At 36.8% G+C, this 16,265-nt stretch overlaps 1 protein-coding gene across 1 annotated transcript in view; it reads left to right on the forward strand.

The window, feature by feature from the left end:
* Positions 1-10,454, forward strand: part of WDR72 (WD repeat domain 72) — an 87,995-nt gene extending 77,541 nt beyond the window's left edge. Inside the window, exons 18-19 of the mRNA XM_058033559.1 lie at positions 4,517-4,615; positions 10,399-10,454. Of these exons, the coding sequence (XP_057889542.1) occupies positions 4,517-4,615; positions 10,399-10,454 (155 nt within the window). The remainder of the gene's footprint in view (positions 1-4,516; positions 4,616-10,398) is intronic.
* The last annotated feature ends 5,811 nt before the right edge of the window (positions 10,455-16,265 follow it).

The following is a 16,265-nucleotide window of genomic DNA, read 5'->3' on the forward strand; positions in this document are numbered from 1 at the left end:
CTTAAACTTTTCATTATATTTTTATGATATCTATGAAATGTGCTTTTAAAATAGTACTCAAAGCATTTATTGCTCCATCAAGCTTCTTAAGTATAATACAGTAAGTGCCTTTAGAAGCCAAACAGCTCAGAAGTCACATTGCATCACAATTGTTTTATCCATTTACAAAAATAAAAAAATGCCACCATTTTGTTTCCCTTTTACTGCTTTTTTTTTTTTTTTTTCCATGCAGTTTTATTTAGATTCAGGTTGCTTTGTATTTCATATTGAACCTTAAATATATTTATCACCTGAATCCTCTCTTGCCTAACATCTTCGAATGAAAAATAATTTTTGTTGCCCTATCCAGTCATTTTGAATGACAAATAATCTATTGTTTTCCCTGCAGACAGACTGTCTTTAAGTCACTAATCCACTTTATCAATAACACAGGCATCTTATCAGAAAAATGCTAAATGTTTTATTTGCCTGAGTTATGCAAACTTCTCTCTCCATTGTGTCTGCCCTCTAAAAATTGGTATGCAGAGCATGTTTTTTAAACTTAAGTGTAGGATATTTGCAGAGTGGAACAAGGCTTTTCAGAGTTTCAACCAAACGTGTAGAAATAAATGACCATGGTGAGTTGTTGCTGTATTTTGTGATTAGGCTATGTTCACAAAGAATACCTTCAACAGTTTGTTCAGAGGTTGTTTTTTAATGACATCTCACCAGTATCTTTTTGGAAATTGTTTGCTTTTATTGTGTAGAATTGTTTTAAATATTTTGAAACTAGGTACATAAATGTTTCATTAAATGCTGCTATCTATGACACTGCTTTACTATTCTAAATCCCATATCTATATTACAGACAGACTTCTTCTGTTTTAATAATGTAAGAAAATGGGTATCAAGTTCAGTAAACAAATCCTAAGAGCTCAATAAGAAACGTCAGAAAAAAATACTACAATTCTTAAGATTGATCCTGTGCAATGAAGAATCCTGTGCATCTTTATATGCTAAGTTCAAGGTCATTTGCTTCAATGAAATCTGTGCTTTTACCTCATTTCCATGCTAACAAAGGTAATCTCTACTGTCCATGTAACAATGGAAATGACACTGCACTGAATAGAAAGAAAATATTATTGGAGTTATCAGATATAGTTTTTAACTTGCTTAGGACTCGTAGATTTGGGGCTCATTTATACTCTATATATGTCACTTTGACTACAGATATTACCTTTCAGAGGGAAGCAAAAGTAATTTTAAGGTCCATTTAAACCCAAAGTAGGACAGAGTGTCTTCTGAATAAAGATGACACTGTTTATGTTTAAATAACCTAAATTCCATCAGCATTCTCAGTATAAACAATTCAGAACACTTTTTCTCTGACTGATATTTGTACAAAAAGTCCTATTCCCCTAAGAGAACATGCAGAAAAATAGGTGTTAGTGCTGAGATTTTTTTTTTATATTTTTCCTTTATTATATAATGCCATTTTTACTTTCACTCTTTATTTGGGCCAGACTGTACTTTCCTTATTTTTAACTTTTCAATTCCCTTTGTTCTTCTACAATATTTTTAAGAAACCTTTTTTTTCCAGTTGGGCATATAACGTGATGTTTCAGAAAAGAAAGATCTGAAGGTCTCTGCCTTGGTCCCTTTCTTGCTCACTGTGTGCACTTATTATGTAACTTCATAAACCAGGGTCGTGTGAAGTTTATTTGCCTGGTTTTGCCTAAGGAGGTGTGTGTCCTTCTGAGCAGGTGACAGGGCTGAGGGAGACTTCCCTTAGTCGCACCAGTGACCCCATCCCAGCCTGTTTCCTGGTTTTCTGAAACAAGCACTTCCCTCCTTTCACTCACACTTGCTGAACTGCCTTCTTTGGCAGCTCTTTTTGCAAAAGTTGTCCAGAGTTCTGTCTCTCTGTCCCCCACGAAACCCCTGTCCACCCCTGCTTTCCATCCCCTTAAACTGTTCCTAATGACCAGCTATTACTGCGTTTCATGCTTTTTGGTATATTTCAGCTCTGTCAGCACTGCCTGTCATTCCTTTTCTTATTTTTGTATTTCTTGGCTTTTAATGACTTCATCCTCTCCCAGATTTCCCCAAATCTCTGCAGTATCTAATCAGATAGACCAACTGGAAATCCTCCTGCTTTGTCCAATCATCTTGCTGTCCTGTCTTGGTTTCTGTCTTGTTCATTTCACACCTTCCTTGTGAGCTACCTCATCTCTGTATGGACCTGCTTCTAGTTGGGTTTTATTTGTTATGCTCTGAGTTATCGCTCAGCTGAATCTGGTATCTTCACTAAGAACACTGTTCAGTACAGTGTTGTAAAATCCAGCTGTTCAGTTGAAATTAGCTGACTTGTGCTGACGTGGCCTGGGAAGGAGCAGAGCGCTTGAGCAGGTTTGTTTTAGTCCCATGCAGGCAGTTGCAGCACAGAGTTCCAGTTAGGGAAGTCTCTGCCAGCTCCTGCCTGGGACTGATTCTGGTGCTCTGGAAGTGTCTTCCCTCTTTGGTTCACTATGAGAGTTCTTGACTGGGTAAAAATACACAGCTCATTTTGAAAGGCTGATTCTGAATTTTAGGTGACTACTATTAGACCAAAACAGACAGATCTTGTGATTTTTTTGCTTTCCCTCCAAAGGTATAGCTGTACTTTTTATTTTCTCTCTCTCTTCACAGGGTACTCTGTTGGAAATTTTCCTATTGCTCTACTTCAGAGTAGTTCTGACTTTTAAATTCATGCAGCTGTAATGACTCAATCTGTCACTTAGCACAGTGCAGCTGACTCCACTGTATGAAGAACTGTTTTAGAAAAAAGTGTTCTAAAATTTGGCATAAAATTATTTTGTTTTTAAATATAATATGAATACTTGTATATTCCAATTTTTCTTTTGAAGGGGGAATATTCACTTAGTGTATTTGAAAATTATTTAAATGTTTTAAAGAGAGAAAAGCACAGTTATCTTTAAATACATTTCTTCCTTTACATGTGATGTTTTTTATGTGTGAAAAGGAACATTTGTTATTTGTTACTGTAATTGCTCTTCAGTGTCAACTCACCCCATGCAGATTATCAACACTTCATGCTTTACCTGGGCAGGGTTTTACATACTGATTTGTTGCTATCCAAGGCAAACCTTTTAAGCAAAATTTACTGGGTTTTTGTTTTTTTCAGGTGAAATGCATGGTATCACTATCATAGATTTTTTTATATATTATGTTTTAATATTACATTTTCAATGTTCTAATTCCACAATAGTATTGAAGCCCTGATTGCTTCAAACAGACTCTGTGTAGTTGCAAGAGTCAAGAATGATGGAACCTTTTGGTGACCTGGGATCAATAGCTGCAAACCCATGGAAAGCACAGAGCACTGAAGTGGAATATGTGTCTTTTGAGCTCTTCATGTCTGCATACTGCCCTGAGGCCTTGTTGATTCACTCATAATCCTGGAAAATTTAAATAGGTGTTCAAATTACATAATCCTTCAGCAAATACTCAATGGCTCTAAAAAAAAATCTATCAAAATTTATAAGGGAAGAAATTTCTCTTTTGAAAAGAAGACAGAAGAACATGGGGATTGTGCATAGCCATTGGTATCTCCATCCCCCAGAAGTCTGGAATTTTGCTTCGTTTTCTAGATATTACACAAAAAGAAGTGTTTTCTAGCCACTGCTGTTATCTTAGGAAATAGGATCAGGTAAGAGTTTTAGCAGAACAGCAAAATGGAGATCTAGTCTTTACTGTGCTAGTATTCTATAATATACTACTTATAATTGTACTTCATCTTCAAGCTGTATTTGTGGCTCCATGTAGTGATATTAAGCAGAAGGGAGGGAAATGGACTTCGACAAAGGAAGGACCCCTCTTCTCCTCAAGAAAAGTTACATGAGATTTTGTTCAAAAGCCAAGTGAATTAAAAAGTCATATATAGACTGGTAATTGTTGCCCTGAAAATATTTGAATGCTCAGAAATGGAAATGTTTTTAGCAGTTAAGTAAAACATATAACCAAATTTGGTAATCCTTAAACTGCAACTCAGTCTGGGTTTTACTGCATTTTGGAATTATGAGTAATTTTCTTACACATTCCAGCTTGTTGTATACAACATATTTTCATTTTAAAACATACACCGTTTCTCTCCCTGCTGAATGACTCCAGTAATTACAAAACCATCTGATTGATCTTTTACATTGTTTACTGGCTTCTTTGGTGAAACAGATAAGCATCTTTTATGCTTTCTTAATTATTTTATTATTTTAGGATTCTGTAAGAGAAAACTGGTTTACTACTTCAAAGAGACCTCATTTAAGCTGATGCCTCAAACTGCACACATTCTTGTCTCTAGATTTTTCAACTGTCCTGTGGTTGTGTATAAGTAGTTTGTGTTTCTGGGATTTTTTTTTTTCAATCTATTATTTGTGTTTACAAATTATGTCTTCAGCATTGAAGGCTCTGCAGAAAAGCAGGAAGTGTTGGTTTCTACATACATTACATTTCTCCCTCTGTTTTATTCTTATTGCAGCAGTCAGTGTGCTGAAGCATGACAAGAGCTCCAAGTCGGCAAACTTCCAAGATGTGGAGGATACATCTGACAGATGTGTCTTGGAAGAGTCTGAGAGTCCAGGTGAGAGGCATTTAAAGACAACCACCAAGTATCAAGTGATAAATCTGACACAGCTTTTGGGTCTGTAAAAAAAGCAGATTGTAATGCTGTTTCCTTTTTAGCAGCTGCAATGTCAAATTAATGGTCACCTCCAGGGGTCACAGTGTGGAGCTGTTATCCTTTCCTCTTTCATCAGGAGTTCAGGTCTGAAAAAGGATAAAGGCTTTATGACCAAAAAGAAAGCTGACACTACTAGTTCATTATAATTACTTTTGGACTACAGTGCTTACTTAATATATGTATGATGTCTGACCCTTTGAAGGTAGCGTGAGATTATGAAAAATTAGAAGTACTGTATATACTGCAGCTGAATGCAGCAGTGGACACTTAAACACCGTATCTCTGGAGGAAAGCAAATTGGTGGCATTAAATAGCTTGATTCTTTCCTTTAAATCAGCTCACAATCATTATTTCATTTTAATGACTCTTAACATTGATTCAGCTAAATACAGGAACATCCATAAAGTGCATCCTTTTTGGTAACCGAAAGATTTATCTTCATGTAGTTTCATTATCTTTCTCGTTATGGAACATCTACGAAATTTATTAAATGAATCCCAAAAGGAAACAATTAAATATAAATTGTATCGAGTCACAGCTGATTAAAAACATTCTGTGCGACTAAATACCAAGATCTTTTAAGCAAACTGTGAGCTTGATCCGTATACAGCACAAACATAACCTGCGCACAGTCCTCATTAGTGAAAGAGTTAAACGTCTTTCTTCACTTGGTATTTTCCTTCCTGTTTTATCTGGTTTCTCTGTACCCTCCTGCATCTTTGTGTGCTGATCCGTGTATCATATTTTTGATTCATCGTCTCTGCGGCCTGTCAGCTTAGTTAAGAGATTTCCAAATCTTGCAGCCTGTGCTGACAGGGGGCAGCTGCCAACAGTCCCCTGATCCTTCCCCAAGGAACACTGCTGAGATTTAATTTTCAGTCAAAGGGTGCAGTCTGAAATCCATGTCAGGTCCCCTAAGTCATCTCAGAACCCGGATAGGACCCATGTCTGGGGGATTATATTTCAGCACACTCCACTCTTCCAAGATTCCTTGGGAGTTCAACTACTGTCATATACCTGATTTGAACTACATTCCCTTTTCATCTTTTCCAGAGAAATGAACACCAGTATATGTTACAATAATTGAAACCAATGAATTGTAAATCTCTATTCATTTTAAAACCACATAGACTTAGACTCAATGTTGTCCAGCAGAACCCAGCATGAGATTTAGAAAGAAATTGGTAATCTACTCAGAAAGGAGCCAGGTTTGACAATCTGTGGTGTTTAGTATCTCCTTGAGAAACCATCTGTAGTCATTTCAACACCAGTTATGGGCTGAAATATGGATTGTCCAAGATTTGATCAGTTTTGAAATGAGAAAGGATTAAAAGCAAGGTGGCACTACAGTGTTCAGGGGAGAATTAATGTACCTTAAAGATAATACTAATTTTAACCTTAAATTAATTCTCTCTGGCAAAGTACACCTTTTTGGATGGGAACTTACATATCCAATTCCTCACTCTGCATATCTATATGAAGTAATGGAAAGAATAAAAGCCTTTCAGGAGGTGAATATTGACTGGCAAAAATACATGTTGATAAAGCATCCAAACTTAAAAACTGAGTTCCAATCGGTCCATCTGACATCATTAAACTAGTAATAAACAATGAATTACTCTGGCTTTTGTTTCTGTCCATTCCTGCATTTTAAGACATCTTGTCTTATAGGTCTGAAAACCTCAGGAGATTTCACTACTGGTCTCACTGCTTTCCACTGAGAATTTGTGGCTTGGTTGTCATGGAGACATCGTATTTCTCCAAGAATTGCTCATATTGATCCGTGGACAGGCGTAAATGGCCAGGCGAATGTGAGGAGTAAAGGGGGTTGGGCAGTACTATAAAATGACCAGAGGTTATGGGTCGGAAATAAGCTCATAGCAAACACTTAGGTAAAGAGAAAGAAACAGTTTCATTTTGTTTCAGGATTTCGTTTTTGCACTTTATGCCATTGTCTTCTTTCACTACAGACTGAAAGAAACTTGTTAGTCACTTGTCATGTCAGATCTTTGGTGCTTGTCCTGACGCAGCTGTCAGCCTTCCAGCTCTGTGCAGTTCAGGGACACACAACAAAGAGCTAGGAACATGAATTATTTATTGCTCCTTGTGCGGATGAAATTCTGTGATAAGAAATTAAGACACTTCTGACAGAAGTGCTTGTTTGAAAGGAAAGATTTGGTAACACAATACATTTACTTAAAGCTTACCATTTACTTTTAGTAGCAAACATTGAAACAATAATATGACATTCAGTTGGCTGTGATTTTCTCAGGTGCTTTGACTTTGAATCATGGAACTTGAGAGTGCTTGGGAAGTCAGCATTTTGTTTGGTGAAACCTGTGACTTAAGAATCTCTCACACATATTCAAAGTCTGGGCAAACTTACAAACTTATAAATTTTTATTAATAAATCTATAAAGAGTCTCTTGTGCTTCACTTACAAGATGTTGTCATAGATGCAAAAGTGATGTTAAGAAATATATTTATTATCTCTTCTGATGAGGAAAAGGTGAAAATATGACAGTATACCTGGAAGGAATTCCAACTATTGCTAGAAAGAGTTCTTTATTACTACTTCTACCAGATTCAGGAAGGCTGTAGAGCAGCCATTAACACATCTCTCTGTACATTGTGGTTTTTGGTGGTGAAAGGTGCAGTCTCTTTCCTTGACATTAGAATGAGCTTTATTTTTAAAGTGATCTTTGTTTTCAAAAATAATATTAACCTTGTTCTGTTTGTTTTACTTTCACATTTTCTGTCTGCACAATGTTTTCACTGCACATTGGTCTCCAGCAATTGTAGGAGGCAGATACTCAGATGAATAGCAGGAATCCATTTGACTACCCAAGACACCAATCCAAGATTTACCTGTGATTTCTTGTGTTTTATGTGTGATCTGAACTACTCTCAGATAGGTAATGAAACCCCTCAACCTGCACTTTTCTCTTGGATAATTCACAGTAAACACTTTTCACAAGTGATGGACACAGGTAAATATCAGACTGCAGTTTCTTGTCTAAGTGAAATGGATTTTAGTTTCTCCCTTCATGTGGCTACAGGCTGCCATTATCTGTGATAGTGGCTCCTGTCTATTTTAGGCCCCACACAGAGGAGATGCTGGGCTTCTCTCCCAGATGCCTAATAGTAGGTTTATCACTGCCATTTTTCCCCACATGCTGAGGACTACTCCTGTTTGACATGCAAAGCCTTGGCTTTTCAAATTTGTCTCTGCTCTGGCCTTGAAAGTAATAATCAGATAAGAATTGCAACAGTTTTCTGTAGAACTTGACTTTTAGTCATATCAATCTCCCCTAAACAATTCACTACCCCTTAAAGTGCTTCTTTCGTTAAATAAATATTCCCAGCAGTTTTCCATTTTATGAGACAAATTTTCCACATTTAAGGAAACTGAAAAAGAAGCTGAAAGTGAGTGTCCATGGATGCGTTAGTTCGACTTCTAGGTCTGAGCTATTCATCTGAATTTTCTTGTATAAACAGTGGTAGAAAATTTACACCCCAGATGCAGATCATCTTTTCCAAAGGAAGTTGCTTGAAATGGTTCCAGAGGGGATTGAAAATGCTCTGAATTTTGTTAGTCAAAATTTAAGAGGAATGTAGCAGGACTAAACACAGTTTGAGGTGTCTTAGCTTCCATATGTGGGGCAGTCCCACTAAGGACAGTTCTGCAAGTGCAGCTCCTGTGGGAAAAAGGAATAGATTTGAGCTGAAGTCACAAGAAACCATGTAGACACAGATGCCTCTTCCCTCTTATTTTCCCCAAAAGACACATTGCAGTAGAGTGGGAAATAGACTATTACTTCACTTGGTAATAGAGGGAAAATGAGCCTCACTAATGGAAGATTGAATTGGAAGCTGTAGATGGAAAGTATAGTGTTTTCCATCTTTTGGATGGAAACCATGTAAATGGTAAAACCCATGTATGCTTATGGCCTTTAGTGTCAGACAGTCTCTGCCTGATACCTTCTGCAGCTCATGATCTCTCCCATCCCTTCATTCCAAAACCACTCCACATAGTAAATTCTCTCTCTTCAATTTTTCACTTTTCAGGATAGAACGTAATTCTGGGTGCATAACAAATAATAGGGAAAATCCAAGCAGTTTTCACAGTCTTGCTTAATTGCTTGTCCTTTTTAGAGACCTTGGCACAGAAATGGGAAAGGTCTCTGACTGTCCCTGAAATAGTGTGTGAAAGGCAGAACTGCTGCAAATAGAAATAAAAATGTATTATTAGCACACTGTGCTTGAAAATATAGCACTAAAAGTGTGACTGTCTTATCAGCCAAGTTAAAATTACTTCATCAAATATTTACATACCAGCTCCCAAGTTCCATCCACTGAAGAGTGTTTTTAAAATAAGCAGTGTCACTTCTATGGCTGTTGATCAGAACACAGAATGTAAAAGTAAATATTCAGTAAATTTCCAGGTACAAAGCACCCTAGAAAGTCATGATTTTCTGTGTTTGCATGCTCATGAAAAGTAGGAGGCAGTAAATGAGGACTGACCTGGGAATGGGGTGCTGGAGGCTGTTTCTATTGAGGATGCTGGAGCAGGAGGAAGATGCAATGTAGGGGCAGCCCACTGGTCACAGGCACTGCTGGCCCAGGGACTGTGTATAAAATGTCAGTGTCCAGGAGTTATTCCAGAAAGAAGCTCTGGAATTTCCAGTGTAGGCATGGATGAATTCATCATCATTTCCCTGCAGTAGATGTAGTGCCATGTCCTATCAGTGTTCTGGGTTACTAAAATTATGTACTAAAAGACTCATATGTTTTGGTTTGATTTGTGATTTTTTTGTTTGCTTTCGGTTTTGTTTTTTTAATAGCAAATTTAACTGTAGACTCAGAAGACTGCATAACAGTCATCAGGAAAATGCCTATGTCTCTGTGTCTATGATACAGATAGACAGAAAGATCATAGATAATATGATAAATTTACAAGGTATTCATTAGATAAGAATAAAGTAACGTGTGCTGCTTTCTCAGTGTTCATATAGTCATGAGAGGTGTGGTGGTACCTGTTTGAGCAGTGCTTCTAATGCAAGTAATATTTAAAATTCAGGTCACAACAAATTCAAAGAATTTAAACAATTCAAAGAAATTATGAAGATAAAAATTGGTGATTGAAAAATGTTCTGTGGAATTCTAATTGACAGGTTTAAATTACAATATAACATTACCTCTGTTCACAGCTATTGTAGGATTATTTCTGCTAAGAGAAAAAAATGTATAATTTGACAATTATTTTTGCAGAGAAAACATAAAATTCTATTGATTTAAAATAGAAGTTGTCTTTCTGCTGATCCACTGGAGCACTTTCCTTTAAAACAAAAGGAAGAAGCAGAAGTCTGTGCAGAGGAAGAGTTTTGAGGAATGCCATACATTCTCTTGAGCTGGTTCTGGTTCCATATTGCTTTCTGTCGTGTATCAGATATAATGTGAACAGTCTGCTGGAGGTAGATTTCTGCATCTTTTAATGCTAGTATTAGATTGCTTAAAGTTTTTATTCCATTACAAAAATTATAGAGCTTGTTACTCTATAAAAAGACTGTAAAATAACATATACTTTAGTAACAAAGAAACAAAATCTCAGCTGTTACCTGTATATTGTAAAATCATTAAGCTTCAAATTGTAAATCATTATGAAATCATTATTTCTTTTCCAGATGACATGAAGCAACATCCCTGGATATCTAAGGTCTGCTCCTGTAAGGTGTGCTAAAAAAAACCACTGAGACGAAAGAATTGGAAGATGTAGAAGGACAGCCAAGAAATAGGACCTATATGGTGTGGTGCACATGAAATGAGTTTTTGTACCTTTAACAATTAATTTTCAGAAGAAATACCTTCCATAAGATCAGCTTCTTTTGGCTGATTTATTGGCTTCAATTCACACTTCCATTGCTAGTAGATTTACATATATTCAACTAAATTTGAGTTGTTTTGATATAGAAAATGTCAACTCTTCATTTTTGGATATCATTCACTTCTTTATGTAGTGATCTTTAGAATTTGATTGCCATTAAGTATATCAATTTTAGTATTGTTTTACATACACAAAATTTAAATTTTTCTCTCTCTTTCCTTATAACTTTTCTTATCAATAGCATTTTAACACTGAGCAAAACCAAATACATTTAAAATAATTAAAAAAATTATTTTTTCTGAAAATAGAAATTCACAGTTTGAATTAAACATGGAATATTTAGAACTAACTAAAAAACAGAGTATTCTGTGCACTTGTTATCAATTTCAATTGTTATTATTCTGTGCATTTGCTATCAATTTCCCATTCTGAGAGAATGGGAAATTGATAACAAATCTGGTCATGTTTAGGATGTAAATTTTCCTTTTCTCTAAATACCATTTCCCATTACCATAATCTGTAGAAATGTAGTACCAGTACGGAACTGGAGAAGCCCATTGGGGTCCTCTACTGAAATTATATACTTAATTGAATATCAATTTGTGCTCATTGGGAAAAGCAGCTATACCTTTTTTACTTTTTTTTTTTCCTCCTAAAAAAGTCCACTTATATTTGTAGAATAAATACAGTTTATTAGGCCCATTTATCACCTGATAATCTGTGGGACTTAAGCTGGTTTGACAAATAATGGCTGCTCAGAGCAGTAAGCTCACTTTCTTTGTTGCCTATAGCTGGAGTGCTACTGAAGGCAAAGGATCTTGAGGATGTGCCTTATGGATCTGTACCTCATGGTCTGATTTATCCCTTCTAATTTTCATGTTAGCCATAAGATCCCTTGACTAGAAGAGTGGAGATTTCTTCAGTCTGGAAAGATTCTCTGGCAATGAATCTGTTTTTTCCTTGTGGAGAGTTGTCATGGCTGCAGGATAAAACCTGGTCTCTGTTACCACAATATGGTTTGAATGAAGCAGACATGAAAGCTTCTTCCGTCTGGTTTTTATATCCTGTAAGTCCATGTCCCTCAGCGCAGTGTATGGTGTTCTGACAGGCTGGGTGGTGAAACGGCATTGTGGGAAGAAGTATCCCAGTTTTTATTTAACTAAAGAATATGTAAATCAAATTCGCTGCAATCCAGAGAAGATAAAGATAATTAATGTTAGTTTTTTGTGAATTTTTTCATGCAGAAAAATAGCATCTTTGGGCAGAAAAGTCAGTGATTTTAACACATTTGGTATTTTTGAGGAACAACTTTCCTTGTTGATAGAAGGCATTTTCCTCTCTAAAATGTATCTTTTGTTCATATGTGGTTGTATTTGAATTATGATGACTGAATATTGAGTGCTATGTCTTCATTCTTGCATTTCTTGTGCTGGATGTATGGAATAACATCATTGATGTATTTATACTTGCACAACACAACTGAGAGCAGAACATTTCTTTAGCTAACATATATCCTTCTCTTAGCTTTTGTGGCTGAATAAGAGTGGCAAACATCAAGGAGGTAAAGATAAAATTATAACTATACCTACAGAACTTAGTAGCCCTACAGGAGCCTTGCAGACAGTAGAACAAAATGCAAACAAAGGATGGACCCATCTCCTTCCTTTGCTCCTCTTCCATATGAACCACCACATTGAGTTGTTGCAGCAGTCTCTTCCATGGATATTAAAAAGTCCATTCACAACAAACATCACTGCTTTGCATCAGCATCTGCTCACTTGGACCAGGGTAACAAATCTTTTCAAAACTCTTTCATCTAGATATTTCAAAAGTGGATGTGTTCAAGGAGGTCTCATAGCTCAAGGAATTGGCATTGCCCATAACACCCAGTACTGCTGTAGTAGCAATTACATTTGTGCAACATGATATTTGATTGCTTGTCGTTAATTCTGCAAAGCAGTGCACATCAGCAGCCTGCCGATAGAGCCAGCCCTCTGGAAGGGTTTGTGCAGTGATGATCGGTGTTTGGCACATGCTTGTGCGTGCCTCCTGCTAATTATCATTACAGGATCAGTAAGGTAAGGCAGGAACTTTTTTATTAGGTGCATTTATTTCCCAGTAAAGCAAATATATTCCCCTTGTCTTCTGGATGTCTTTCAAACAACCAACTTTATAATATGTGCTCACAGTGAACTCGCTCAGAAAAATCTTTTTGCAACAAAGTGGCAATTTCAGAGCTGAATACACAAATACAGATGAACTTAATAGTTTCTTGTAAGCCAAACTGAGGAAGCATTTTCTATGAGTGTGGTCTGATGTACCACTGCATTCGCACTTTTGGAGATGGAGTTTACAACAAAGTCCCAAGGCAATTATGAATATATTTTTCTATTGTGTTACTCTGTGAAGGAATCCTGTCAAAAGGAATAGTATGCTAATATTTTCGAGTAATTGTTTAAATATTAAATATGGGGTGGAAACTTCATGAATACCTAAGCTGCTTGAGGAATGTGGTGTTTTGATTTGGTTTGGATTTTTTCTATTCAGAAGTCACGGGATCCAATGGCCTGTATGGCTCGAGGTGTGATTTTACAGTCAGGGGGATATCTCCTCACTCCAGCCTCAGTATTCTGTGTCTGCTCACTTATGTTTGCGTTACTGCTTGTGTGCCCAAGCTGTGCCAAGGCAAGCACTGGCCTCAGTGCAAAGACCAGAGGAGGAACAAGCAATCCAGAGTGGAAATGTGGGACAGTTCACACAAAGATGAGCATGAAACTGAAGTTTAGAGAGGTATGTGCAGGGGTCTTACTTAAACATAGACTTTTGGCTTTCAAATCCAATAAGCATTTTTTACATTACATGCATAGTTCATTGTATTCTTTTTAAAAAATTAAAGGACACTTACTGCTTTTAGTATAAGACAAAATCAAAACTCTTCTGCATCTCTTTTATTTGAGGGATTTTGAGTTTTCCACATAATTCATACTTGGTCTGGTCATACTGAATGGTCACTGACTTAGATTCCTGTATGGAAACCTCCCTAAAGTTTGAACTGTTCATTTATGTCTCCAAATCCAAACATTCTATTTTGAAATCTCTTGTGCCATTCACATATTTTGAATTTGATCATTGTAATAAACTGATTCCATTTTGGGGCTGTATTTGTGGTGCAATGCCCTTCCCTAACCCAATGAAAGATGTTTTCAAAGCACATTGGCATGGGACTTGATGAGATTCAGTGTTTGAAATAAAGAGATGCTTTAACAACACCACTATGCAATGGGGCTACAAGCTCTAAACAGCAGCACTTCAACAAGAGAAGTGGTTTTGCAAGTCTGACTGAGCTAAAGTGTTGAAAATTCAGAAAAGAAGGAGACAGTTCAGTGAGCAGTATTACCTTTGCCCAGGATTTTACTCCTTTTGAAAGAGCAAGTTCTCTGAATGCAGACAGGACAGTGAGCTCCAGTACAAGTCCCAGAGTCATTGCCCCAGTGCTGAACAGCATTGCACCCACATCCGTGATGGGGCATCTGTGAAGACAAAGATCCCTTCATGTAATGGAGATTTCTGCTGGATTTTGCAGGCCATATTTCTTGGATGAGAAAAGAATGCAGAGGAATTTCAAGGACCAGTCTTCCCCTTTTGTCCTTCTCATTGAATATGTAGTCTGAACTGCTAGACAAAGATCTTAGCATTACTGTTAACATTTGAGTTGGGGTATCATTTGAATTCATAGGTCCCCAAACTGAAAATTCATCAATTTTACTTTTGGAGAAGTAGTTCTGAACTCAGATGCAACATAAAATTCACACAGTAACCTGAGATTGTCTTCTTGGGGCCCATGGGAAGTTTGTTTTTTGAATGACACTTGCTGGAAGTTCTGAAGTGTGTCTGAGAGCTGTGCTATGGGACAGAGGCACATCACAAGAACACCTTCCCTGTCTTCTGATGGTTGTGATGGGTAAGTACAAACAGAGCTGCCTAGGTGAAGCCATGAGAGTTGCTAAACAAGGTCAAAGATTATGAAACTTAGCAAATGTCTGCAAAGTTTTTATTAGAGAAGACTGTGCATTTGACAAAGTTTCTTAGAAGTACAAATTTAATTACATTTTTCTTTTTCTTTCATGTATTTCAAGAAGGTTTAGCTTCAGAATTCAGAGTTATGCTGCCTGAATTGTGCTGTGTAAATATAGCAATAAAACCTGGTTTACTTCCTCTGCAATACTCTCAATAAGACACTTGTGAAAAATAGCCTTTCTGGAGTAAGCAGTACATGTAAGTACATGTTGTTTCATTAAGTACATTAGTCCCTCCAGTTTTACATCAACTGGCAGATTTTCTTTCTTTTTTGGGGGGGATTTGAAAACATAATACTCATCAGAGAAATATTAACAATATCCAAAACTAATAAAATAGTGGTATTTTCCTTATTTATTCTTAAATTTTATCAAAATAATGTATGATCTTTTTGATAGTAAGGAGGTAGGGAAATCCTACCCTAAATCATCTTGAATTTTCCACACAGAAACTCAGGGTAGTAAAAGATTCTGTTCAGTTTCAGAACTGTATTTTCTATCATCACACTGATCTGCAGACTTACAGCTCTGACCAGTAAATGTAACATACAGATTTTTGTTTGTTTTGGTTTGTAGTCTTCCTGCCATGTAGATGGCAGCAGCACTCAAGCCTTGAAATACACCCCAGCTTTTTCTTGAGTTTGTTAGAAAAAAAACATGTTTAGGAATATTATTGCTGAGACTGAACTGAAAGCCTGATTACTTTAAAGATGTATTTAGTAACATGTGCCTCTAAAGAAGCTTTTAACTTCGTAATATGAGTGTTTAAAAGACAGTAAGTCGTATTTGCCTGTATTAACATAATTGCCACTGTAACTTTTTTCTACATTTTGACTTCTTTCCCTGTGTATTAAATTTCTAGAGTTTTTCCTACTGCATTAGGTTGCAAGACACACAGGACGTTTTTGAAAGTTCAAAATTTTATTTCCTTGCAGAATGAGCAGCAGCCCTGGCAGAAAAGCTGATGACTGTGGACATCCTTGTCAAAGATACAAAGAGGTACCACAGATAAAGGTAGTGGGATACACAGAGTAGGATTTTGTGCTACGGATTCTACTAATTGCAGTGTTTTATAGAAAGTACCATGAATTATATGGAAAAAAAAAACGTTTTGAAGATCCAAATATCTTTATCTTTGTGTAGTGTAGAACTGTCTGCACTGACATTTACTTTGGCTACGTAGAGAGATTTTGAAAGAGAAGCAACAAAACTGAGACCCAGAAGCAAAGCTGTCTAGTAGTCTTAGTCTCTGCAGTGTCAGCTGAAACCTCTGGGAGACTTTGTGGGATCGTCTCCAGGCCCTCAGAGATAAAAGCAGGTGTTATTTGTGTAACTGTGCACAGAGGGAAAACCAGCACAAGAAAGCATAATGATCTCAGTGCCTTGAACTAGAAAATGCCGTTTAAATGCTGGGGGCAAACAGTAGTGTTACAGTGAGCTGTCATACAAAGCCGATCAGCACTAGCTCCCTCAATAGTTCTAAACCAGTGGCAGCTGAAGAGGGAGATGAAATATCCAATGGACAGCATATGTCATTCCACAGGATCCTGTCTGAGGATGCATTGGGTGGAGGTTTAGGCCACACTGACTA

This window comes from Melospiza georgiana, chromosome 13 (assembly GCF_028018845.1).
Source record: "Melospiza georgiana isolate bMelGeo1 chromosome 13, bMelGeo1.pri, whole genome shotgun sequence".
Classification (NCBI taxonomy): Eukaryota; Metazoa; Chordata; class Aves; order Passeriformes; family Passerellidae; genus Melospiza; species Melospiza georgiana.